The sequence below is a fragment of the Microcaecilia unicolor genome, chromosome 4 (assembly GCF_901765095.1).
Source record: "Microcaecilia unicolor chromosome 4, aMicUni1.1, whole genome shotgun sequence".
Classification (NCBI taxonomy): domain Eukaryota; kingdom Metazoa; phylum Chordata; class Amphibia; order Gymnophiona; family Siphonopidae; genus Microcaecilia; species Microcaecilia unicolor.
In genome coordinates, this window is record NC_044034.1 from 339735328 (window position 1) to 339762860 (window position 27533).

Genomic DNA, 27533 nt, shown 5'->3' on the forward strand with positions numbered 1-27533 from the left:
AGGGCTCACATTTACCACCACAAGTGTAACAGGTAGGGAGGATGGGCCTGTGTCCACCTGCCTGAAGTGCACTGCACACACTAAAACTGCTCCAGGATACTGCATACTGCTGTGATTGACCTACTACTATAAATCATTTCTATAGCGCTACTAGTCTTACGCAGCGCTTCACAATTTAATATGAAGAAAAGACAGTCCCTGCTCAAAAGAGCTTACAATCTTAATCAGGACAGACAGGACAAATAAGGGATAAGGGTAGGACCTGAGTATGACATTTGAGGCTGGCACAAAATATTTTTAAAGATTTTTTTTTTAGGGTGGGAGGGAGTTAGTGACCACTGTGGGAGTAAGGGGAGGTCATCCCCAATTCTCTCCTGTGTTCATCTGATCAGTTCAGGCACCTTTTTTTGGCTTGGTCATAAGAAAACCAGGACCAGGTAAAGTCATCCAACTGCTCGTCAGGGATGCCCTTTTTTTCCCCATTATGGGTCGAAGACACCCATGTGTTAGGCACGCCCAAGTCCCGCCTTCGCTACGACTCCAATACGCCCCCGTGAACTCTGGTCATCCCCGCGATGGAAAGCAGTTGAGGACGCCCAAAATCGGCTTTCGATTATGCCGATTTGGGCGACCCTGTGAGGAGGATGCCCATCTTCCAATTTGTGTCCAAAGATGGGCGTCCTTCTCTTTCGAAAATGAGCCTGAAAGACAAGTCCAGAACTGGTGCCTGAGAACAACCAACCCCAAAACTATGTACACAATACAGCAAAGCAAACAAAAGGGTGGACCTTGGACTGATCCTCTGTGCTTGTGTTTAAGTGAATTAGAGAGACTGTGAGGCCATTGTATAAATGTCTATTTAAGGCTGTGCACTGGTGCTTAGTGTACAGCTTCCTAACACAAGGGTAATGCTACAGTTTTGCTCTCCAGTGCAGTAGCCAAATAGTATGCAAACAGGCATCACACAAAAAATGTGCACGAATAAGGGAGAACACACTGGACATATGCATACATGGGTCTGTATTAGCAGCAGTTTTCTTACCCACAAATCAGCACCATATGTGCTGGAATGTTCTGTGCATAAGATTTTGTGATACCAATATCTATGCACAGAATAGCACTCCAGCACATATGCAGATGTATACCCTTGCAACTCTAGGTGCCAATATTTCAATTTTCAACAGTCCAGCACAAGAACATAAGAACAGCCATACTGACTCAGACCAATGATCCATCTAGCCCAGTATCCTGCTTCCAACAGTGGCCAATCCAGGTCACAAGTACCTGGGAGACATCCAATTAGTAGCTACATTCCACGCTACCAATCCCAGGGCAAGCAGTGGTTTCTCCCACCTCCATCAAAATAATACTACTTTTGTTCCAATACACCTCCCCATTCAGAAAAAGCCATAGGTGACGATCTATATGCTTGCAGTATAGAGAAGAAACAAACATAAAATTGGGACTGGGTAAAAAAAAAATAGACCTGGAGGATCTGATTTATGCTGTCAGATCAACTGTTGCCTCGGTCTAAAAGGGGGGGATCCAGCTTTTATCCTGTCAGGCACATCCCAGATCCTTTGCTCTGATCTAGCCAGATCTGCTGCCACTGCCTCAGCCCCTAAATGTCAAAATATTTTTCTTTCCTTCAGATTAATGGATCCGGAAGCCTGCCATAAGTATTGCCACACTGGGAAAGACCAAAAGTCCATCAAGCACAGCATCCTGTTTCCAACAGAGGCCAATCCAGGTCACAAATACCTGGCAAGATCACAAAAGATCAATACATTTTATGCTGCTTAACCCAAAACTAAGCAGTGGATTTTCCCCAAGTCAATTTAATAATGGTCTATGGACATTTCCTTTAGGAAGCTGTCCAGACCTTTTTTTAACTCAATTAATCTAACTGCCTTTACCACATTCTCTGGCAATGAATTCCACAGTTTAATTACACATTGAGTAAAGAAAGGTTTTCTCCGATTTTGAGTAAAGAAAGGTTTTCTCCGATTTGTATTTACTCTAAACAATTCCAGGTACGTTGGGAGAGAACCTTCAGGTCCAACACTAATGTGGAAAAAAAAAATTCTGATGTTCCGGGGTAGAATCGAGACTGGCTGATGCAGCAGCAGGGAAATCAGGGACACAACCGACCGAGTAAAAGCCGGATCCTATGGATTTAAGGTGGTATACGCTAGATTCAGAGAATCCATTCTTTTATCCAGTTCCCATCAAATCCTCACCAACACTGGAGCTGATAAAGTAAAGCACACAGGCTTTGTACAGGGTGAGTCTGGTTTCAACGCACAAATGCAAAAAAGCTTTTGTGCAGAAGCTAACCCTGCACAAAGCCTTGTGTTTAATACGTCGACATTAAATACCAGTGTACAGCATATTAAAATCAAAGGTACTGAGGTTTTTAGCTATCCTGCAAAGATACAGAGAAGTGTGCAGAAGACCAAAAGGCCAAGTATAATATCAGGGCTTTAACACCAAGTACAGGTAGACTTGAAACGTTAAACTCATTTTTCTGCAGTCGTGTTAGTGGGAATTTCATGCTAGTTTCTTTTACTGGCAGTTTACGAGACCAGCAACATTTTTGGTTCCACAAAGAGCACAGTGAAAAAAAAAATAATATGACAGACATGAAGGGAAGGTGTGCTCATTCTTCCGAGGTCATGGTTCAGTTCTAATAGCAGCTTCAGCTACTCGCAGATCTGAACACAAAATTGTACATAAGCAGATGTATGTGTAATTCTGAGTGCTACTACTAGAAGGCTATTCTGCACATAAATATTGGTACTGCACAACTTATGCGCCGAATAGCATTCCAGCACATGCACAAATGTGTGCATATACAAATCCAGGCGCCAATACAATTATTTTTTGTACTGTGTGTAGGTCCTGTTTGTATACAATTTGTTTACTGTATTGACATACAAAAATTTATCATTACGCTTCTGTTAGAGCTGCGAACTGACACCTTAGCACAGTGGTTCCAATACTTCTTCAATTCATGGCACCCTTCGTGTCCGAGAAATTTTTCACGGCACCCTCTGGCTACATAGATCTCCGTCCCCCCCCCCGTCCCCCCCGCCGCCGGACACACAGGTCGCCCCCCCCCCCCCCCCCCCCCCAGCCATACAAGTCTTCATTTTTTTATCTGCACAAATATATCAGTGCTACGGTGTCCCTATAACCAGCCCTCCAAATAACACACCGATTATGATAACAAATTACTAATCTACCTATGAAAAGTTGTTCCACTGTTATACTTCCTCTTTGTATATCTGTATGCTGCACAATCCAGCATGTTTAAAAGATTAAATTTAAAAAATGCTACCAACAAAAAGACTGACAACTCAGATGCAGCAGGTTTGCTTGCTTTTCTTTGAATGGGAATAGAAACGGAAACTACTGACCTATTGGCTTCAATTTTTTTACTTTATCTCCTGTTTTCATCCAACCTCCTTAGCAGTCATCTCTGAGTCCCAAACAAAGTCTACTCCCTGTCCCCATTGGGGCCACGACCAAAAAAACAAAACAAAACACAAGTGCGGTGCCGCAGCAGCCTTCAGACATGCGTTCGGCTCTGCTGGTCCTCTGCCCCCACTGACAACTTCCAGTTCCGGGGGCAGAGGACCGGCAGAACTGACAGCACATGCTCGAAGGCTGCTGCAGTCCTGCACTTGCTTTTGTTGTTTTTCTGCCGCTGCTGCACTGCTGTTTGCAGTAGTGGTTCAGGGGGAGAGGGAGGTTAGGATTTGCCACACCAACCCAGAAAGGTTGCTGCAGCGCACCAGGGTGAAGCAGCGCACAGTTTGGGAAATGATGCCCTAGCACATAGCTTCCAACAGTTTCATTCAAATGGATTTAAATGTTTTGTGTTCAGCTGTTTACACAAGGCTTTGCACACAAATAGCTCATGCATAAATCTCATTTTTGCACTGGACACCCATAAAATTAATCGGTGCACACAGAGCCTAGTGCATTTTTCTGCACACGCGTGTGTCTATGTCCTGTTTTTGATCAAAGAGGCTATTTTAGAGAAGGTAGCTGTGTGTGTATATAAGAGGGAAGCTGTGTTCCCGTGTCCATCTTTTGGTAAGGGAGGAAGAACATTTGGTTAAGAAATATTAAGTTTTATTTCGTCTGTTTAGATATGGGAATGGGACTTGATACACAGCCTTTCTATGGTTCTTGCAACTACATTCAAAGCGGTTTACACAGTATATACAGCTATTTATTTTGTACCTGGGGCAATGGAGAGTTAAGTGACTTGCCCAGAGTCACAAAAAGCTGCAGTGGAAATTGAATCCAGTTCCCCAGGATCAAATTCCGCTGCACTAACCAGATAGGGCTGAGAGTTCCTTAGCTTACAGTGTTGACAGAAATACGGTTCCCTTTCAGAGTAGGCCCAAGCTTAGAAGAAACAGAACCTAACCTGAGCTCTTAGCAGAACAGGGCATAAGAGTGGTAAGACAACATCCGGGCCTCAGCAGGGGCCGGCGCGAGAGGCAACGGCAGAACAAATGCAAAGATAATAAGCCACACGCATTCGGTGGACCGGGGACCGATCTCCCCTACTCATATGCTCCCATTTCTCCCTCTATCTTCCACTCTCCTCCTCGTCCGCGATCCGGCATCTCTCCGTGAAACACTTGCCGTCAAACTCATACCTGAGATCGCCCCCCAACAACTCCACAGCTTTCTTTCTCGGGTGCCCCCCGTCCCCTGGCTATGAACTTCTTCTCTTCCTTTGAGGCATGATGATCCCGCCTTGCCGGAAACAGGAAGTTGCGTCTGAGAAGAGCGGGACGTTAGGGAACGGCGTTATCAAGGAGGTTAGACGGTACGAGCCTATGTAGCCCATTATATGGATTGAAGCCAGTAGGCGGAGTTTGCTGGCAGTATGCGGTTGTTGCACCCACACTGCTTCATCCAAATCAATAGCAAACGCTTTTTAAAACAAGATAATTAGACATAAGGGACTGCCTATGCGTGGTCCATCTATAAAAAGTCAAAAGCTGTGCCAGTTGGATAGGCAGTGCCTTAAAAGGTGGAGGACAAAATATTTTTTTTTACTTATTTGACAGCTTTTTAATTTATTTGAAAGCTGCCCCATGTGTAGATATAAATATCATGAAATCAAGACTGCATATTACTAAAACAGCTTTAAAAGTTATTGTAGCTGGTGGAAACAGCACTAATAAAGGCTGCATTTTGTGCTCATTTTTCTACACTGTTCTATACAATATAGTAATACCAGGGGCCACAGGGGCCTTGGCCCCCGCAGATTTCGCCCTGGACCCCCCTACTGCCGTCAACCCTCCCCTGCCTACCGCCATCACCTACCCCCGCCAAGGTCCGCTTCCTCCGGTCCGGTGCCTTTAAAAATATTACTTCAGCTGGCAGGGGACCCCCAACCCCCGCCAGCCCAGCCGAGGTCTTGTTTTAAGACGTTTTTCCATTCTCGTGCTATTGAAAACTGCCTGCCTGCATCCTTTCCAGTTTCGGACTGAGTCTGACGTCGCAGCACGTTGTACGTGCAGGACGTCAACGTGCTGCAACGTCAGACTCAGTCCGAAACTGGAAGGGATGCAGGCAGGCAGTTTTCAATAGCACGAGAATGGAAAAACTTCTTAAAACAAGACCTCGGCTGGGCTGGCGGGGGTTGGGGGTCCCCTGCCAGCTGAAGTAATATTTTTAAAGGCACTGGACCGGAGGAAGCGGACCACGGCGGGGGTAGGTGACGGCGGTAGGCGGGGGAGGGTTGACGGTGGTAGGGGAGGGGGGCGGCGGCCGGGGAGGCTATAATGTACCCCCTCACTCTAGCCCCTCCCCCTGCCAACCGCCGAACCTCAGATATGCCCCTGACTACATGGCCAAATTTCAGTGAGGATATCCTGTTTACAAAGCCATGGGACTGGACGGGATCCACCCCAGGATATTGAGGGAGCTCAGAGAGGTTCTGGCGGGTCCCCTTAAAGATTTGTTTAATAAATCCTTGGAGACAGGAGAGGTTCCATGGGATTGGAGAAGAGCGGATGTGGTCCCTCTTCACTAGGGTTACCATACGTCCGGATTTACCCGGACATGTCCTCTTTTTGAGAACATGTTCGGGCGTCCGGACGGGTTTTGGCCAGTCTGCCCATTTGTCCGGATTTCTGACGTGCGGCGGACCTCCCTTCCCCTTACGATCTTCCCTGGTAGTCTAGTGACTTCGGGGCAGGAAAGAGCCCACTCTTTCCTGCCCGGCGCGCTGCTCTACATCCTCTTCATCCGCTTCAATTCTCTACATCCGCTTCAATTCTCAGCGGCCATTTTGAATCTCGCCGAGACCGTCAAAGGCAGCATACAGGATGCAGAGCAGTATTTATAATTTGATGGTGTAAAATGTGTGCCTTTATAGCTACCATTCATTCAAAATGTTTGCTGCTTTATGGTCCTTGAGTTATTTGAGGCTCTTGAACAATTTGATGAAATATTGTTTTGATGGTTGGGCTGAGAAAAGTTGAAACCAGGTCTGAAAGAATATTTTCAAAACTTAGGTGTCAACCAAAATTTTTAGGAGCAAGGGAAAAAAATCTTTAGTAATTAATTTTTTTTCTCTGTGCTTTGATCTTGATGATGATTATTATTATTTTCATGTGCTGTCACCCTGGCCCTCTTCCCTTCCCTCTCTGTAGTCTTTTTACTTTATCGAACCCTGGGGCAGGGAGCTGTCTTGAGCTTTAGCAACAACTTATCCTCTATGTAGTCTAGTGGTAACTCTACTACTACTACTTAACATTTCTAAAGCGCTACTAGGGTTACGCAGCGCTGTACAATTTAACAAAGAAGGACAGTCCCTGCTCAAAGGAGCTTACAATCTCAAAGGAGCTTACAGGACAAAAAGTGCAGAAAATCAAATTGGGACAGTCTAGATTTCCTGAATGGAGGTCTAATGGTTAGGTACCGAAAGCGACATTGAAGAGGTGGGCTTTGAGCAAGGATTTGAAGATGGGCAGGGAGGGGGCTTGGTGAATGGGCTCCGGGAGATTATTCCAAGCATAGGGTGAGGCGAGGCAGAAAGAGCGGAACCTGGAGTTGGCGGTGGTGGAGAAAGGCACTGAGGAGGGATTTGTCCTGTGAGCGGAGGTTACGGGTAGGAGTGTAAGGGGAGATGAGGGTAGAGAGGTATTGAGGGGCTGCAGATCGAGTGCATTTGTAGGTTAGTAGGGGAAGCTTGAACTGTATGCGGTACCTGGTCGGGAGCTAGTGAAGTGACTTGAGGAGAGGGGTGATATGCGTATATCGGTCAAGGCGGAAGATAAGATGCGCAGCAGAGTTCTGAACGGATTGAAGGGGGGATAGATGGCTAAGTGGGAGGCCAGTGAGGAGTAGGTTGCAGTAGTCAAGGCGAGAGGTAATGAGAGAGTGGATGAGAGTTCGGGTGGTGTGCTCAGAGAGGAAGGGGCGAATTTTGATGATGTTATAGAGGAAGAAGCGACAGGTCTTGGCTGTCTGCTGGATATACGCAGAGAAGGAGAGGGAGGAGTCGAAGATGACTCCGAGATTGTGGGCAGATGAGACGGGGAGGATGAGGGTGTTGTCGACTGAAATAGAGAGTGGAGGGAGATGAGAAGTGGGTTTGGGTGGAAAGACAATGAGCTCAGTCTTAGCCATGTTCAGTTTCAGGTGGTGGTTGGGCATCCAGGCAGCAATGTCGGATAGGCAGGCCGATACTTTGGCCTGGGTTTCCGCAGTGATGTCTGGTGTGGAGAAATAAAGTTGGGTGTCGTCAGCATAGAGATGATATTGGAAACCATGAGATGAGATCAGCGAGCCCAGGGAAGAGGTGTAGATTGAGAAAAGATAAAAGAAGGGGTCCAAGGACAGATCCCTGAGGGACTCCCACAGAGAGCGGGATGGGGGTAGAGGAGGATCCATGGGAATGTACTCTGAAGGTACGGTGGGAGAGATAAGAGGAGAACCAGGAGAGGACAGAGCCTTGGAATCCAAATGAGGATAGTGTGGTAAGGAGTAAATTGTGATTGACAGTGTCAAAAGCGGCGGATAGGTCAAGGAGGGTGAGGATGGAGTAGTGACCTTTGGATTTGGCAAGGTACAGGTCATTGCAGACATTAGTGAGTGCTGTTTCTGTCGAGTGTAGAGGGCGAAAACCGAATTGAAGCGGATCAAGGGTGGCATGAGAGGAGAGAAAATCAAGACAACGGCTGTGAACAGCACGTTCAAGTTTCTTGGAGAGGAAGGGTAGGAGGGAGATGGGGCAGTAGTTGGAAGGACAGGTAGGGTCTAGGGATGGTTTTTTGAGGAGTAGTGTGACTACCGCATGCTTGAAGGTGTCAAGGACAGTTGTAGTGGAGAGAGAGAGGTTGAGGATATGACAGATGGGGGGGGTGAGAGTAGTAGAGATGGTGTTTAGTAAGTTGGTGGGGATGGGATCAGAGGAACAGGTGGTGCATTTCAAGAAGGAAAGAAGGTGGGCGGTTTCCTCCTCGGTGATATCAGGAAAGGAGGAGAAGGAGGCTAGGGATGGTTGGTTGAGGGAGTGAGTTAAAGGATGAAGAGGAGGAGGTGGCTTGGTAGTAAAGTCGAGGTTGATCTTCTGTACCTTGTCGCGGAAATAATCAGCCAGTGATTGAGGAGAGAGTGAGGGGGGGTGGGAGCGGAGGGCACTTTGAGGAGGGCGTTAAGGGTGACGAAGAGACGACGAGGGTTGGAGCCAAAAGAATTGGTCAATTGGGTGTAATAGTTCTGTTTGGCGAGGAATAGGGAGGACTGGAAGGAGGATAGCATGAATTTGTAATGAATGAAGTCGGTCAGTGGCGTTCCTAGGGGGGCTGACACCCGGGGCAGATCGCCAATGCACCCCGCCCTCTGGGTGCAGCACCCCCCCCCCCCCCGGCAAAAGGACACCCCCCGTGAAAGAACCCCTCGAGTGCAAGCCACTGGGGGGTGCCGCGCACGCCTGTCGTTCGTTCGTTCCATGCTCCCTCTGCCACAGAACAGGAAGCAACCAGCAAACATGAAATAGTTCTCAGTCAATGCCAATTTTGTGAGTTGTAATAAAAAGTCTGATGGAAGTCTATGAGGTCTGGTCCTTGTTTCTATGATATCGGATACTGTTTCAAGAGCTTCTAATTGTGGGATCGACGTGTATAATGCTGTAATATCTAAGGTAACCAGAAGCATATTGTCCCTGATTAGATGATTGTGTGCTTCCAAAAGTGTCAGAAAATGTGTACTATCTTTGTTGCTACTAATTGGGTTTGTAATTGGGAGTGGAGGATTAGCCTAGTGGTTAGTGCAGTGGACTTTGATCCTGGGGAACTGAGTTCAATTCCCACTGTAGTACCTTGTGACTCTGGGCAAGTCACTTAACCCTCCATTGCCCCTGGTACAAAATAAGTACTTGAATATATGTAAACCGCTTTGAATGTAGTTGCAAAAACCTCAGAAAGGTGGTATAACAAGTCCCATTCTCTTCCCTTTCTAAACATCAAAAAAAGACGTCTGGGTAGTGCCAGGGTGGTCAGTAAAGATTTTCAACTGCATTATCTGGATGATACCACTGAAAATCAGTGGCTGGCCCCAGTGCATAGGATTTATCTGGATAAGAATTGCTCCAACCAAATAAGTCCAGTAAAATATTGGGCCCATAGTTTTTATGTTTAAAAATCTATATGGTTTTGCTTTGGTTTGCTACCAGAGCAAATTGGTTACTCAGATTATGATCATTCAAGGGTTCCTTGCCTTCTAATTTTGCATTATAAATGTGTAATTATCAGTCATGCTGTGCCAGAGGATATTTAGAAGAGAATATATTTTACTGAGAGCAAAAGTCCTCACTGGTTGATGGTTCTTTGTATGAAGGGTAGACAGTATTGGCAGTAATCCCTTTGAAGGGGAACAACCATTTTTAGAGCTTGACTTTACCACAAAAAAGAGGAAGGTAGTCATTTAGGAAGCCATTTCTGGAGTAATTTTTTTTTTCTCTAGCATTTCTTCTGGCTTACAAAAGTTGCTGGAAAAATTAACTCGCTTCTGCAGATACAATATAATAATTTTATGCAACATTTGAAAAATGTTATTGAAAACCCCCCATGTGTCTTGGCAGCTATGATTAAACACCCTTCTCCAAATGTTTTAGGCTTGTTTGTTTTCCGTTGTGGATACATAAAGGCCAATTCTATAATAGGACTCCGGATAGGAGCCTATAATATAAAGGAAATTAGGCTCCTAATTTCCTTGTAGAATACTTTGCACTTAACATATGTGCTTAATGTTTAGGCACAAGGAATTATGCCAGCCATAGAGCCGGTGTAAGTGTTAGTGCCTGATAGCTACAGATAATGCCTATATCAACATATTCTATAATTTATGCATGCAAGCTCCACCCATATGTACACCCATCTTGCATATAAATATGTGGATAAAGGTGAGCTGGTTGATGTAGTGTATCTACATTTTCAGAAAGCTTTTGACAAAATTCCTTATGAGAGACTCCTGAGAAAATTAAAAAGTCATGGGCTAGGAGGCAATGTCCTTCTGTGGATCGGAATTGGTTATTGGACAGAAAACAGAGGGTAGGGTTAACTGGCCATTTTTCTCAAAGGACGAGGGTGAATAGTGTAGTGCTGTAGGGATCTGTACTGGAACCGGTGCTTATTTAATATATTTATAAATGATCTGGAATCGGTACAACGAATGAGGTTATTAAATTTGCAGATGACATGAATAGATTGCATGCCTTTATGTTATGGGAGGCAAGGGCTGCTAGGAATTCCCCAACGGGAAGAAGGGCTTTCATGTCTATTTGGAATTGTTACTTGCATACTATCTCCCATAAAGCAAGAAGTGCTTTATTGAATAGATTTCAGGGTGTTTCCTACTTTTATATTGTTATATTAGGGGTTGTTTTGGGGTTCTCTGCTTGGGCAGGGGAGGAGGGATTGGTCATCTCAAAATAAGTTTCAGATATTAGGAAAGGGATGCAAAATAAGACCAAGAATATTATAATGCCTCTGTATCGTCCCCATGGTGCGACCTCAACTTGAGTATTGCATTCAATTTTGATCACCTTATCTAAAAAAAGATATGATGGAATTAGAAAAGATTCAAAGAAGAGCAACCAAAATGATAAAAGGGATGGAACTCCTCCCATATGAGGAAAGGCTAAAGAGGTTAGGGCTCTTCAGCTTGGAAAGAGATGGCTGAGGAGGGATGTGATTGAGGTCTGTAAAACCTTGAATGGTGTAGAACGAGTAAAAGTGAATTGATTTTTCAGTCTTTCAAAAAGTACAAAGACCAGGGGACAGTCAGTGAAGTTACATGAAAATATAACAAAAACAAAATAGGAGGAAATATTTTTTCACTCAAAGAATAGTTCAGCTCTGGAACTTACTGCCGGAGGATGTGGTAACAGTAATTAGTGTATCTAGGTTTTTAAAAGGTTTGGACAAGTTCCTGGAGAAAAAGTCCATAGTCTGTTATTGAGCTGGACTTGGGGGAAGCCACTGCTTACCCCAGGACTGGTAGCATGGAATGTTGCTACTAATTGGGTTTCTAAGCATCAAATAAAGATGTGTAGGAAGATGTTGGAGGTTCTTGTGGATTTTCGGGAGCACATAGATTACAGGCATGATGGGAAACGGGACAGTGAGAAACTGGCTTTCATTCTGTGTAATATACTGGTGTTGTAATCCTTCTTTCACAAGAGCATCCAGCAAAGTTTTAACTTGGTTTGTTGGATCGCCATCAACTCTCAGATAGAATGGGCTTGAGCTAACTGGGATTATATGTTTAAAATAAAATTAAAATGACAGAACTGCAGGATTTACAGGATAAGGAAGAGGCACTATAGGTTAATCTGAAAAAAAGGAAATGGAAAATCTATTTGCATTTGTGTGATATACAAACCTCCTTGACCGGCAGAAGAAGTGAACAGAGATTTAATTGAAGACATTCACAAAATAGCTAAGAAAAAGAAAGTACTACTAGTAGGTGATTTTAATATACTGGATGTTAACTAAAAAATATAGTTAAAAAATAGTTGACTGATACTTTAGATATTATTGTGTGTGGGGGGGGGGGGGAGGTTAAATTGATCTTGGAAGTCAACTGGGGCATCCCTGTTGAGGGAGATCCAGGACCCTGTACAGGGAGAGCTGTTCTAGTAGTTGGTATTGGAAACCATGTGGAATGGATCAGTACTGGACCTGATGCTTTTGAATGGGGAGAGTGTTTCTGATATCATAGTGGGTGGTCATCTGGCGTTCAGTGTGCTTTAATATTAAGATATATGTAAAGAGGGTTTATTCAAAAGTGAAACTTCTAGACTTAAAAAGAACTAACTTTGTTGAGATGGAGGAATATCACAAGGTGTTGTTATCTGCATGGGAACATTCAAGGGAAATAGAAAAGCAGTGGGCAAAACTGAAAGAAGCTATCTTATGGGTAACAAACATTTTTATTAGGAAAGTGAATAAAACTAAGAGGAAGAGAAGGCTGCTGTCGTTCTCAAAAGAAATAGCTGAAAAGATAAGGAAAAAGATATTAACCTTTGTATACTACAAGAGATCGCAGAAAGAGGAAGACGGGCAACAATATCTGGAAAAGCTAAGAGAAGTTTGGAGAGTAGTCAGGAAAACAAAGATAGAAATGGAAGAAAAAATAGCAAATAAGGTAAAGTATGTGTGCGGGGGAACAAGATATTTTTTTTAGATATGTTAGAGCTAGGAGGAAGTACAAGAGTGGAGGGAAGGAATATGTGGAAGCTGGTAAAGATAAAGCAGAATTGCTTAACAAATATTTCAGTTCTTTTTTCACAGATGAAGGGCCAATAGGACTGCAGAAGGCAAATCCTAATAAGAATGGAAGTGTGGTAGACACTGAACAATTTTCAGAAGACTATGTCTATGAAGAGCTAGCTAAACTAAAGGAAGACAAAACGATAGGGTTGGATGGGATACATCCAAGGGTACGAAAGGATCTTAGGGGAGTTCTGGTGGCTCTGCTGTCTGACCTTTTAAATGCTTCTCTGAAGTCAGGAGTGGTCCTGGACGACTGTAAAAGGATGGATGTGGTCCCTCTCCACATAAGCAGAAGGTGGAGGTTGGGAACTATAGGCCAGTTAATCTGACCTCTGTGGTGAGAAAACTGATGAAACGTTTTTAAAACAGTGGCTAGTGAGATTTCAGGAATCCAATGGATTGCAGGACCTCAAGCAACATGGTTTCACTTGAGGTAGGTCTTGTCAGACTAATCTTATTCATTTCTTTGACTTGGTAACCAGAGAGTTGGATTGAGAAAGAGTTTACTTAGATTTTAGCAAAGCCTTTGACATGGTTCTGCATAAGCGACTTATAAATAAACTGAATGTATTCGGTAATCAGTATAGACCCTAAAGTGATTGAACGGGTTAGAAACTAGCTGAGTGGAAGGTGACAAAGGGGGTCATTACCAGTGATGGAGGGGGACATTTCCAGTGATGTGCCACAAAGATCAGCTCTTTGACCGGTTCTTTTTAAAATTTTTGTAAGTGGTATTATGGAAGGGCTGTCTGGTAAGGTTGCCTCTTTGACAATGACAATAAAAATCTGCAGTAGGGTAGATACCCCTGATGGTGTGGATAACATGAGGATGGATCTATCAAAGATAGAAAAATGGTCAATAATATGACAGCTAAGGTTTAATGCTAAAAAAAAAACAGTGCCATGTATATGGGCTACAAAAATCCAAGGAAAAAGTATAGGTAGCGGGTGAGGTACTTTGTGCACAAAAGAAGAGCAGGACTTGGGTGTGATCATATGTAGTGATCTTAAGGTGGCCAAACAGGTAGAAAAGGCAACGGCAAAAGTCAGAAGGATGCTTGCATACATAGGAAGAGGAATGGCCTTCAGGAAACAAGAATGATAGTGCCTCTATGCAGTGGCATACCAAGGGGTGGGGTGGGGGGGGGGCGGTCCGCCCCAGGTGCACGCCGCTGGGGGGGTGCCGTGCGCCTGTTGGCCGAGTCTGCTTGTTCCCTCCCTGCTGCTCCCTCTGACATGGTTCTGCATAAGCGACTTATAAATAAACTGAGTGTATTCGGTAATGTATAGACCCTAAAGTGATTGAGGGAGCAGCAGGGAGGGAACGAGCGGACTCGGCCAACAGGCGCGCGGCACCCCCCCAGCAGGTAAAAATGCACCCGGGGGGGGCACATCGGCGATCCGCCCCGGGTGTCAGGCAGCGTAGGAACGCCACTGCCTCTAAGTAGGTCTTTAGTGCAGCCCCATTTAGAGTATTGTCTACAGTTCTGGAGAGCGCACCTTCAAAAAGATATAAACAGGATGGAGTCGGTCTGGACGGTATCTAATTAATGAGGAGCTAGCTCATAAAGCTTATGGGGACAAAGTTAAAGATGTACATATTTATACTTTGGAAGAGAGTTGGGAGAGGGGGATATGATAGAGACATTTAAATACCTCCATGGCATAAATGTACAGGAGGCGAGTCCCTTTCAATTGAAAGAAATCTCTGGAATGAGGGGACATAAGATGAAGATGAAAGATGATAGATTCAGGAGTCATCTGAGGAAATACTTCTCTACAGAAAGGGTGGTAGATGCATGGAATGGCCTTCCGGTGGATGTGGTGGAGACAAAGACTGTATTTGAATTCAAGAAAACGTGAAACAAACACATAGGATCTCTAAGGGAGAGAAAGGGATAGTAGGCCGTATAGATGGGCAGAGTGGATAGGCTGTATGGTCTTTCTTTGCCGCCATTTTCTATATTTCTGTGTTTGTTACTAGTGAAAATCAATATTGAAGAGGCATTCTGTTCATGTCCTGGAACTGGTGAGAAGAGCACCACCTAATTTGAAGCTGCATCTACCAGACTAACTGGGCAGACTACATGAGTTCATTGGTATTTATTTGCCAACATATACAGTGCGTGCCATTTAAGTGCACGTCGGATAAGCACATGCTGTGTTTAACTGCATGCCGTACTTCGGTCCCGTTTTTGGTGCCATCAATTTCTATGGGGACAAACTTTGGTTTAGTGCACCACTGATAAGTGCAAGATTCGCTTATATGCATGGTTTAAGACCGCTCCTCTGCAGGAAAGACTCCGCATAAGCGCACGCACTGAATATGGAAGCCGATTGGCATGTGACAAAGGGGCGGTAAATTTGAAATCTCGTTGGTTAACTGCCACAGGCAGAAAAAGCTAAAGAATGTTGTTAGAGTGTACACTGGAGTCGTCATCGCACAACTGTAAGACTTTAACACTGGCTGAATGAATAGAAGTTTTTTAAAAATTAGAAAACAAACAAAGTCAAGCATCTATTGCTAAAGAATATGATGTCAAACCCAGTCAAATTTCTTGAAGCAGAAAGATCAGCTTCTGGAAGACTGGCAAAACAATACAAATCTACACAGGAAACAAAAACGGGCGGGAAAAGCTGAGGATGTAAAAGATGCTCTTCTTTGGTGGTTTTCTCAAGTCAGGAGCAGAAAGATTCTTATCAGTGGTCCACTGCTTATGGAGAAAGCTAATCAGCTAGCTGAAAGTCTTGGATTAACTGAATTCAAAGCCACTGTTGGATGGTTGGAAAGATGGAAGGAGAGGAGCAACATAAAATTCAAGAAACAGCATGGTGAAAAACAAGACCCTGATGACTTTGGTGCTGAAAATTGGGTTGTTTCAGTTCTTCCTACTATCTTGAACGAGTTTGCACCTCGTGACATTTTCAATGCTGATGAAAACAGTCTCTACTCGCGAGCGATTCCTGATGGGACACTTGCATTCAAACAAGTCGAAACTACAGGAAGTAAAACGTCGAAGGGCCGACTGACGATCCTCCTTTGCTGCAATATGGATGGGAGTGAGAAGTTGGAACCACTCGTCATTGGAAAGAGCAAACAGCCCCGTTGCTTCAAGAATGTTAAGCGACTTCCTGTGTCATACGAGGCTAACGCAAATTAATGGATGACTGGGGAAATTTGGAAGCAGTGGCTTAAGAAGTTAGACACTAGATTGCAGGCACAAAAGCATCAGATTTTGTTGCTTTGTGATAATTGTTTTGCACACAATGATGATGTCAGGCTGTCTAATGTCAAGGTGGTCTTCCTGCCACCAAACACTACCTCTCTGATCCAACCTATGGATCAGGGCATAATAGCCAATTTCAAACAACATTATCGGGCTCTTGTTTTACGTCGTCTGATGAGCGTTATGGATGACCAGACTGGCAAGGATAAACGTGCTGTTGAACTGGCTCGTAATCTATCACTGTTGGATTCCCTACATATGCACTACATATGTACTTCTTTGTCACCCTCCTGTCTCTCACCTATCCACCCCCATCCTGTTAGACTGTCACTGGAATGCTTTGATGTTTGACTTATATATACTGTCATCTACCAACATTTGCTTATTTCCAATCAGACGAAGAAGGGCAACCTTCGAAAGCTAATCAAAAAATGTATTAAGTTATGTCCAATAAAAAAGGTATCATCTTATTTTCTTTTCCATGTTTTATTTTGTTTTATTTCTATTGATTACCTACATATGCAGAAAGAAGCCTGGAATCATGTTACACAGGCAACCATTGTGAACTGCTACAAGCAGGCAAGCTTTGTTAAGGATGTGGAGAGGGACGAAACAGATGCAGCTGTTGCAAATGCATCAGATTAACCGGCTATTGACATCCCAGCCAGTGTTACTGAAGAAGAGTTTCATCACTACGTAGCTGTTGATTACAATCTACAAACAGCTGATGACAGCACTGATGTCGAGATATGCGCCTACACGCAGGCAACAGCTGATGATGAAACAGATGATGAAATGAGCAGCGAGGCACATGCTGACGAAATTCAACAACCTCCTGTCACTTTTGCAAGAGCGCTAGAGAGTCTCAACACTGGAGGCCACTGGAAGTCAGTGCTATGACAGTTTTTACCGTCTGGCAGACGTAGTCTATGGAACTCACAGACACAAGAGTGTACAGAGGACTACGACTGATTACTTCAAGTAAGCCTAACATCAGTTAACGGAGACTGTATAACGTCAGTTAACGAAGACTGTATACTATACGTATAATAAACAGTACTGTACATATGTTTATCAGATGTCAAGCTTCTTTGGGTCACAACGGTTAAGTGCACGCTCCGGTTAACTGCATGTATTTCTTTGGTCCCAGACCCTTGCACTTAAGCGGATTGCACTGTACTATGCTATATACATTATTCTACTATGCTGCGGGATCATGTTTCCATTGAAGCCTCTTAGATCACATTAAGGTTCAGAGATTCTGTGGAAAAAATTCAAATTAATCTCTAGTTGTGTGCTTTCATTTTTAACTGATCCTCTGTTATTCATGTACTCTTTTCATGTAGCTCTATTTTTTCCCACATTTTTAATTACAGTAAAAGCTCAGCATCTCCATCTACTGGTTAAGGTCCTTACTGCATGGGGAACCTGTGGATGCAAGCTTTCTGCATCTCAGTTTTACAATGTAAAGGAGCTTCAATTAAACTTTCTTCTCTTTGCTTCCAAGACTAAAGAAGTGCAAGAAGCTGTTGCACCACAATACTCGCTTGATGGTTCCAATATCTTAGGATAAGGTGACCAAATAGCTATATGTCACAACACACAGGCTGATCAAGTCCCCGTTTTGTCCCATTGTATCTATGGTCATGCAGTCCAGCTTTACTGAGAGAAACTGGGCATACAAATTATACATTAAGGGCTAGATTCTATATATGGCGTGGAATAAATTTCCGCCTAAAAGTGTATTCTATAAGTGTCACCCAGAGTTAGGTGTGGAATATAGAATATGCTTAGTTCATATCCCAGCACTTAAAACTACACGCATCCATTTACACCAAGAGAAACATGGCATAAATACCCACATGTAGATTTAGGTGCAGAGGGGCATATTCTATAACACGTAAATTTAGGAACACTCACGAACCACACTTCTTTATGGCTCAGTGCATAAGAATTTAGGCGCTGTGTGTTACAGAATACACTTAGCGAGTTATGTGTGTAAATTCTAATTATTGCCAATTAGTGCTCATTATTGCTTAAGTGCTGTTAAACACTAATTGGCTTGTTAAGACGATTAAGTTACATGCGTTATTTCGGCGCAGAACACTAGGTGTGATATATAGAATCTGGCAGTGGCCCAAAATTGGGTGTGGATCACAGAGTGATACTTTTAACTTAATTACCTAGATAACAATCAATTATTGGTATTACTTGGCATTAATTAGGAGTTACGTGCATATCTGTTCCATGCAAATTGAAAGGGGGCATGGCCATGGAAGGGGCATTCCCAGATTTTAGGCACTCTGTTATAGGATACTGTCATTTATGCGCCAAACTGCCATTAATTGGGCACCAGCATTTGGAAGGTGTAAATGCTCACACCCAAAGTTAGGCATAAAAGGGGAAATTCTAAATATGGCGCCTTAAAAATCAGCACCATAAAACCACCCAGTTAACATGATTCTATAAACTACGCCTAAAGTTAGGCATAGTTTATAGTAACATGGTAAATGACGCCAGATCAAGACCTGAACGGTCCATCCAGTCTGCCCAACAAGATAAACTCATTTTACATGGGTATGTGATACTTTATATGTATACCCACGTTTGATTTGTCCTTGCCTTTCTCAGGGCACAGACCGTAGAAGTCTGTCCAGCACTGTTCTTGTATTAAAAATTCTGAAGATTCTGGAATCCTAAAGAGTTACAAGATTCTGGAATCCCAATTAGTAAAATAGTAACATAGTAGATGATGGCAGAAAAAGACCTGCACGGTCCATCCAGTCTGCCCAACAAGATAAACTCATATGTGCTACTTTTTGTGTATACCCTACCTTGATTTGTACCTGTCCTCTTCAAGACATAGACCGTATAAGTCTGCCCAGCACTATCCCCGCCTCCCAACCACCAGCCCCGCCTCCCACCACTGGCTCTGCCACCCAATCTCGGCTAAGCTCCTGAGGATCCATTCCTTCTGAACAGGATTCCTTTATGTTTATCCCATGCATGTTTGAACATTCCATGTAGAACCCCAAAGAGTAACATAGTAAATGACAGCAGATAAAGACCTGTATGGTCCATCCAGGCTGCCCAACAAGATAAATTCATTTTACATGGTATGTGATACTTTATATGTATACCCGAGTTTGCTTGTCCTTGCCTTTCTCAGGGCACAGACTGCAGAAGTCTGCCCAGCACTGTTCTTGTACTAAAAGTTCTGAAGTTATCGTTGAAGCCCCGTAAAAGTCACGATCAGGGCGTAGACAGTAGAAGTCTGCCCAGCACCGGTTTTGCTTCCCAATTACCGGCATCGCCACCCAATCTCCACTGAGATTCCGTGGATCCATTCCTTCTAAACAGGATTCCTTTGTGTTTATCCCACGCATATTTGAATTCAATTACCATATTCATCTCCACCACCTCGTATAGAATACACTCATGCACCATTCTTGCACCTAAAATATTGGCACCCCCCATTTAGGCCACCTAAAAACCAGGCATAAATACCTGCACCTAAGTTAGGTGCAGATCAGGTGTTTTCTCTAATAGCGCACATAATATTTTTAAACGCCCACAACCTGCCCATGGTCATGCTCCCTTTTCGACTGTGCGCATTAGAATTTAAACGCACTGCGTTATAGAATATGTCTAGAAAGTTGTGCGTATAAATTATAATTAAAACCAATTAGTGCCGATAATTGGTTGTTAAGTATCAATTATCAGCACTGATTGGCTTGTTAATTAATTGAGTGCAATTTGGCCGCACAACCAAATTACTGCGCACAACTTGAGGCGCCATATATAAAATTTGGGGAGAAATGCGCACTAAGTTAGCATTCTGTAAAGTCGTTCCACGTGGAGCGCCTTTTGCAGAATACTAGCTTAGCGCCAATCATCCTAGCGCCTAACAGTGGATGCCATTTACTGAATTCCCCCCCCCCCCCCAAACTCAACTAGCTGAGCTTGTTCCGTAGGACATGAAGCCATCTGAGGACAACTAGGCTGTTAGGGTTGTTACTTCTTTTTTTTTTAATTGTATTGTTTATGAATTGTTTTTAGAATGTTTTCTTTAAACTGGATATGAATTTATGCTGTGACTGTATATTAAGCCAGGCCCTATTCTGGGAATGTCTGTTCAACACAGAATATCTGTCAGCGCAGCTGCGGTCAGCATTCTTTTTTAATGCTGGCTGTGGAGGTTAAAATAAACATGGATATTCAATGCTGCTGTCTGGCTAGCGAGAGCTGTTGAATATTTGGGTAGAATATCACTGCAATATTCAAACCGCTGTCCAAATAACTATCAGGATAAAGTTAGGAGAGCAATTTTTCTGGTCGTACATTACCTGGGTAGTTATCTGGATAGGTTGATTATTACCATTTTCCTGATAACGTCTTCCTTCTGCCATGCTCTGTCCGTGTATCATCCTGACACTATCCAGATAGCATCGATGAGGTATGGAAGGATATTTCGCAACGCTGTCCATGTAGTGCGCTGGATATCCATAGATATCTGTAGCTGGCTGCCATTATCTGTATATTTCTGTTGACTGGAGCTGTTTGCTTTTGAGTATCCAGCCCCCGGTCGTTTCCATCATAATCACCCAGCTCCTAGAGGCATTCAGTAGTCTTGGTTTCTTTAAAAGCAGTGTTCCCCAAGTTCGGTCCTGGAGTACCCCTTGCCAGTCAGATTTTCAGGATATCATCAATGAATATGCATGAAAGAGATTTGCAAATAATGGAGTGTATGGAAGTCATATTTAGGCATATTCATTGTGGATATTTTCAAAACCTGACTGCTAAGGGGTACTCCAGGACTGGATTTGGGAAACACTGCTTTAAAGCACTACTCAGTAATACCAAATTTTCTACCTAGAATGCAGTAACTGTCTTATTTGCATTGTTATCCGGGACACCCAGTATTTCATTTTTGTTGAAAAACTGATTCAGAACTATGGTCTATTTCACTAAATGCACCCCCCCCCCCTCCCCATTTACAATTTTTCAAATTTCCTACAAATTAAGAGGCCTTCTACTAAACTGCGGTAAAAAATGGCCTTAGCGCACCCTCACACAAGTCTTTCCCGCACAATAAGGCCATTTTTACCACATGGGTACAATGGCCGATTTTTCTATTTCCAGCATTAATGGCGTGTAAGCGCTTAACTACACCTATTTTGTAGGCAGAAAGGGCTCACGTGCTAGATGTTGTGTTTGATTTTTAAGGCTTTTTATCTGGAAGCACCAGTTTATTTAAGGGACACATTATTATCCAAGCAACAGTACTTTCGATTGCTACGTTCATCTCAGCATTGTTTATCACAGCTTCCATCGCTCCAAGTTGTGAAATTAATTTCTACACGAAACAGAACTTTTCATCATATTGATCCTCTCTTATGGAGCTCTTTACCTGCAGTTTAACAAGCTGCCTTGGGTTTCGTAAGATTCTCAAAACATGGATTTTCAAGAATGTCTTTGCCGGACCATAACATATTAAGTCAATTTCTGACTGTGATGACTGCTGATTATTTACTTTGATTTTGGTTAAGCAATTATATTGTTTGGTTTTACTTGTTAGAACATTCATTGTACTCGCTCCTCTTTTGTTGTAAATCGCTTTAAAACTTAACTGTATTAAGCAGTATATTAAGTAATTAAATCAAATCAAGAGTGCCAGTCCTGGGATCAGAAGGCTGCCAGAGGAAATGGTTTATATCCTCTGGCCTAATGATTTTGGATATAAACAAATTCTTCAGTTCAAAAATAATGGATTATACAGGTACAAGGATCCGTTGGATAAAACATACATACAAATTAGAAAACACATACACCTATCCAATAAATATTAGTATTAGGTAGGTTGGAAAAGCACTATATTGCAAGCATTAACAGCCAACCTTCTGACATGACAAAGGCACAGTAGAAATATATACTGATAGAAATATTTTCTTGCAGTGTCGGCTCTGTCATAGAGATTCACAGCAATCCATAAACATGAAAAACCAGCAACATTCCACTGATCACCCAAACTCTTGTCAAATTCAGTTTTGTACTAAATTACCACCTTTTCATGGAAAAGGTGATGGATGTGTGGAATGGCCTCCCAGTGGAGGTTGTGGAGACGAAGACTGCGTCAGAGTTTAAGAAGGCGTGGGACAGACACGTGGGATCTCTTAGGAAAAGGAGGAGTCAGTGGTTACTGAAGATGGGCAGACTGGATGCCCATACGGTGCAGTCATGTTTCTATGTTTTTTATCATGAATATCCAAAGTAAAATTCAGATCCCAAATGTTTAAGGAGGATTTTCCAAAGCATGCATGTATTGAGCTTAGAAACAAATATCTGCATAAGTTAATAGGTGTAAATATGTGCAGGTATTTCACTTTGAAAAGCTGGCAAAATCCATATGCTGAAAAGTCCAAGCATGCTTTTCCTTAACTCAGGCTTTTATAAAATTACTAGTAAAAAAAAGCCCCATTTCTGATGCAAATGAAACGGGGGCTAGCAAGGTTTTCTTCTGTGTGCATGTGGGAGTTTGTGTGTCCCTGCCCTCTGCCCTCTCTCCCTCCCCCTCCCCCCTCCGAGTGCAGTCCTTCAGTGTTACGTTTCCTGCTGTGCTGTGTTTGTATTACCGAGAGAGTGAGGGCGTCTCTCTCCCCTCCCCCCTCTGAGTCCTTCACTGTTACAGAGAGAGGGATTTCGTGCTGTGCTGTTTTCCTTCACTCATGGGGAAACCGGATATCTCTGGCGCTTCACACTTCCGGCTGGAGGCTTCATAGAACGTTGGGGTTGCCTTTTATATATATAGATGTTCGGTGGATAAAACTGAAGGGGCTGATCTTCAGCCCATGGCTGCCAGCAGTTTTTAAGGCGCTGACAGCTGTGGCAGAATTAAGCCTGGATATTCAATGCTGGGCCATGTCTGGGCACTGATATTAAGGGGTCCTTTTACCAAGCAGCGGTAAAAGGACCTCTGAGGTGGCGTCTGTACATGGGTTTGCCGCGTGTCGAGGTCTCCTTTTATCGCCACTGGTAAAAGGACTTTTAAAGAATTGGAAACCGTGGTGACGGTCAGCACAAAGTTGTGGTGCTCAATAAAGACTGCTTTTTAATCCCATTTGGCTGCAAGGTCGTCTTTGATGACACCCCTACTTTTTTGTGTTTTGCTTTCGGTGCAGTAAGTGTAACACTTGCCGCATAGCTATTTTCGGGGGGAGCCCTTACCAACTCCTATTTAAGAGGAGGTAAGGGCTCCCGCGCTAACCCGGTGGTAACTGGACATCACACGGCGCTGCCTTATTAACGCTGGGTAAGACCCCGGCTCTAAAAAATTATCTTTTGGCACTGAAAATGCTGCGTGGTGGGAGTCAGCACTAGCACAGGGCGCTAAGGGACCCCAGGTAGGGCCAAATCGCCGTGCACCAAGTCCGCAGTAGCCCTACCATGGCTTGGTAAAAGGACCCTTAACTATCTGAGAGTCCGCCACTGATCAAGAAGTTATGCGGGTGCCAACTAATATTCAGGAAATATACCACCATCTAGCTCCATAGTGGTAAGTTACATAGGGGCCCTTTTACTCAGCCACGTAGGTGCCTACGTGCGCCCAACGCGTTTCAATTTGGAGTTACCGCCCAGCTACCACGTGGCCCTTGTGGTAATTTCATTTTTGATGCGTGTCTGCTATGCGCACCGGAAAATAATTTTCTGGTGCGCGGCAGAAACCGGTTGGTAATCGTCATACTATGCGAGTAGATGATTACCGCACGGTTAACACGCGAGACCTTACCACTAAGTCAATGGCTGGCGGTAAGGTCTCAGACCCAAAATGGACGCGCGCCAATTTTTATTTTGCTGCACATCCATTTTCGACAAAAATTGTAAAAAGGCCTTTTTTACAGGCGCGCTGAAAAATGGATCTGCGTGCGCCCAAAACACGTGCCTACACTAGCGCAGCCCATTTTTCAGCACACCTTAGTAAAAGGACCCCCTAATAAAGTATTTTTTTAGTTTTTGTGCAAAATAAACCCCAAAACCCCAGAAACATTTCATAATTATTATACATCTGCATACATAAGAACATAAGAGCAACCATAATGGGTCAGACCAATGGTCCATATAGCTCAGTATCCTGTTTTCCAAACAGTGGCCAAGCCAGGTCACAAGTACCTGGCAGAAACCTAAATCGTGGCAACACTCCATACTACATACTTTTTCAGTCATACGCAATTTATTAATCAAGAGAAACCGTCCACTTTCATCCTCAGAGTCATCTTCATCTATTTCAAATGATTTAAAAAAAAAAAAAAAGCTTCCATCTGACTTGTTGCCTCACCATTTAGGAATCTATTTATTTATTGACTGGGATTTATTAACCACCTTTTTGAAGAGATTCACCAAAGGCGATGTGCAGCAGGTAGTTTAACATAATACTTACAAATTTGTTAACAATAGTAAAATGACCAAAAATAAGCATAAATACAAACAATCAATGAGGTAAACTTGGGAGTCAGGAACATCTATACGGTTAGCGCACGCTAAAAACACTAACGTGCCTCTAGCAAGGGTTAGGGGCCCTTTTACTAAGGCACATAGGCGTCTATGCACATCCAACGCATGTCAAGTTGGAACTACCGCCCGGCTACTGTACGCCCCTGGTGGTAATTCCATTTTTTACACACATCCGATACACGAGGCAGAAAATTTTTTTTATTTTCTACTGCATGGCGCTAACCGGGCGGTTATCAGCAGTGTACTCGCTGACAATTACAGCCCGGTTAACGCATGAGGCCTTATTGCTAAGTCAATGGGTGGCGGTAAGGTCTCAGGCCCAAAATGGATATGCGCCAATTTTTATTTTGCTGTACGTCCATTTTCAGCCCCCCACCCCAAAAGGCCTTTTTTGCAGGGGTGCTGAAAAATGGACTTGGAGCGTCCAATACATGCGTCTACAACAGCGCAGGCCATTTTTCAGAGCACCTTAGTAAAAGGACCCCTTTGTAAACAGGGCCCTGAATCTTAATAATAGAAATAGCTTAATACAGTCGGAAATATTTTAAAACAGCACAGTAGAACATTCATGTAACAGAAATATGATAAATGTCACCATAACAGGCAGCATGGAAGAACCTCATATACCAGAAATAACACTTACAATGTTCAGCACAGTACAAGGCACATCGTAGAGAATTCGAGTAACATAGATATGATGCTCATAATGTCAGTATCATACAATTAAACATCTTAATAGACAATCAAGGGGACAAGTGCAGTTGGGACATACAGAAAGAAAGATTGGGTAGATTGGGATTTTGCTCATTCCTTTCTCAGTAGTTCAAAGGTCATTTACATTCAGGTACTGTAGGGTATTCCTTGTCCCTGGGAGGCTTTCGATCTGAGTTTGTACCTGAGACAACGGAGAGTTAAGTGACTCACCGAAGCAGCAGCAGGATTTGAACCCACTTCCCTGGTTTTCAGCCTTACTTGTTGGAAGACCACATGATAAAATATATGGTACTTCCTATTCCAAAATGTTCAGCAGAGAGAAACGGGAGTCATTCGGTTGTTACAGAGCGTGAAGGCCAACTCCTTGGAAAATGAAATCATAATCCATGTCATCTGGTAAACTGCATTCTTCCATACTCTGGGATCTTGGTGGTATACCTCACTCTTGTGACGACTAATAATCATCAATAAAACTCAAGTCTATTTAAACAAGAGAAAGTCTTTCAGCTCCTTTGGTAGCAGCAGTTCAGCCACCCTAAGGTGGCACTTATGCCCGATATATTTTCTAATGCATAAGCGGCATAACTCCTTCAAGTAGAGGGGTCCTAGAAAAAGTCATATTATAAAAGTTATCACAGACATTTCATTGACTCCATATTCTACAGGTTTCAGGAGAAATAACAATGTAGCCAATCAAATGGGTGCAGTTTATTATCAGATCATCTTTATTATCTTATCACATGACTGATTAATCTCCTTGCTATGAATAATCAAGCACTACCACCCTAAACCTTATACCGAATAGGATCTCTCTATAGTCGATGACCTAATATATGTTACAATCCAACTCATTACTCAGGATCCTTCATGCCATACCATAATGTATTCTTTTTTTACCATGTATGTATATACATGATATATATATATATATATATATATATATATATATATATATATACCAAGAGCTGTTCCTTATATGTTATGTTCCATGAATGTACCATGTATGTTACAATGTATGTTCATACCTTAATGCAATATCACTTGTAATTCTGTTAACCGGAAATGGCAACCACCATTACGGCAACTGTAAGCCACATTGAGCCTGCAAATAGGTGGGAAAATGTGGGATACAAATGCTACAAATAAATAAATAAATATTATGTTAAATAACATTTTTAAAGGGCACACTTAATATGTTGCACTCAATTCTGTTAAAATTTCTGAGATGTGTAAATGGTCAGTCAGCAGCTGATTGGCTCAGCTGGGGCTGTGAAGGCAGTGTTTATATCCCCAGGAGAGGATGTCATTAAATGAGAATGATGCTGACATGGTTGGAGTCAGGGCCTATGGTTTTAAGGTTGCAAAGGGAGCCAGGCTACATGTCCCCAAACAAAGATTGTCACTAGTGGATAGGAGGGAAAATCCTCATGCCAAGTGAATGAAGGTTCATGACACCAGATCCCAACCTGGTTACAAGCAGTTGTGTAGGCATGGGTGGGCAGAGGCTGTTCCACTTTGAGCTCAGGCCCACCCAAAATTGAAGCACCCTTCCTGTGACTGGTGGGGGTCTCCACCAACTGAGGACCTCCTCCAACAGCAATCAGAATGTTTTCCACCTTGGTAGCCAGCGTCAGTATCCATGAGCTACCACCACTGCTGTCCCCCCCTCCTCCATGCATGCTCAGTTTTTATGCATGTGCACGTGTGTAAAAACTGACCGTGTACTGGGGGCTGGGGCCAGCAGCAGCTCGCAGATACTGCTGACAGCTGCCAAGGTGGGAAAAAGTTTTGTCTTATTGGAAGAGATATTCAGCTGAAGGGACTGGGGGATCCTCAAGCCTCGCCAGGTCAGGTATTTATATTTTGCTTTTGGAGGGAGGGGGGAACACTGGAGGGTGGGGAGGGGCAGAGAGCAGGTGGGAGGAGGGCAGGGGTGATAACAATTTAGTGTCCACCCATGTTAGGCTCAGGCCCACCCAAAAATTAGCTGCAGTCCCCCATTACCTCTCCGCTCTCTTCTCTCCCTACATTCCTCCCCGTGAACTCCGCTCACTGAACAAGTCTCTCTTGTCGTCCTCCTTCTCCTCCACTGTAAACTCCAGGCTTCGCTCCTTTTCTCTCGCAGCACCTTATGCCTGGAATAGACTTCCTGGACCTATACGTCTAGCTCCATCTCTACCCGTTTTCAAATCTATGCTGAAAACCCACCTTTTCACTGCTGCTTTTAGCTCCTAGCCACAATTGCCCTCCCCTTGTCCCTTCCTTCCTT

General features: G+C 43.4%; 2 protein-coding genes across 2 annotated transcripts in view; both read right to left on the reverse strand.

Annotated features, from left to right (window-relative positions):
• Positions 1-4578, reverse strand: part of LOC115469451 (protein Jade-3-like) — a 166056-nt gene extending 161478 nt beyond the window's left edge. The window contains 1 exon segment of the mRNA XM_030202120.1: positions 4442-4578. Coding sequence (XP_030057980.1) covers positions 4442-4466 — 25 coding nt within the window. The 5' untranslated portion in view covers positions 4467-4578.
• A 20408-nt stretch (positions 4579-24986) lies between these two features.
• LOC115469454 (ankyrin repeat and SOCS box protein 9-like) overlaps positions 24987-27533 on the reverse strand; it is a 30810-nt gene continuing 28263 nt past the window's right edge. Inside the window, exon 7 of the mRNA XM_030202122.1 lies at positions 24987-25869. Coding sequence (XP_030057982.1) covers positions 25745-25869 — 125 coding nt within the window. The 3' untranslated portion in view covers positions 24987-25744. The remainder of the gene's footprint in view (positions 25870-27533) is intronic.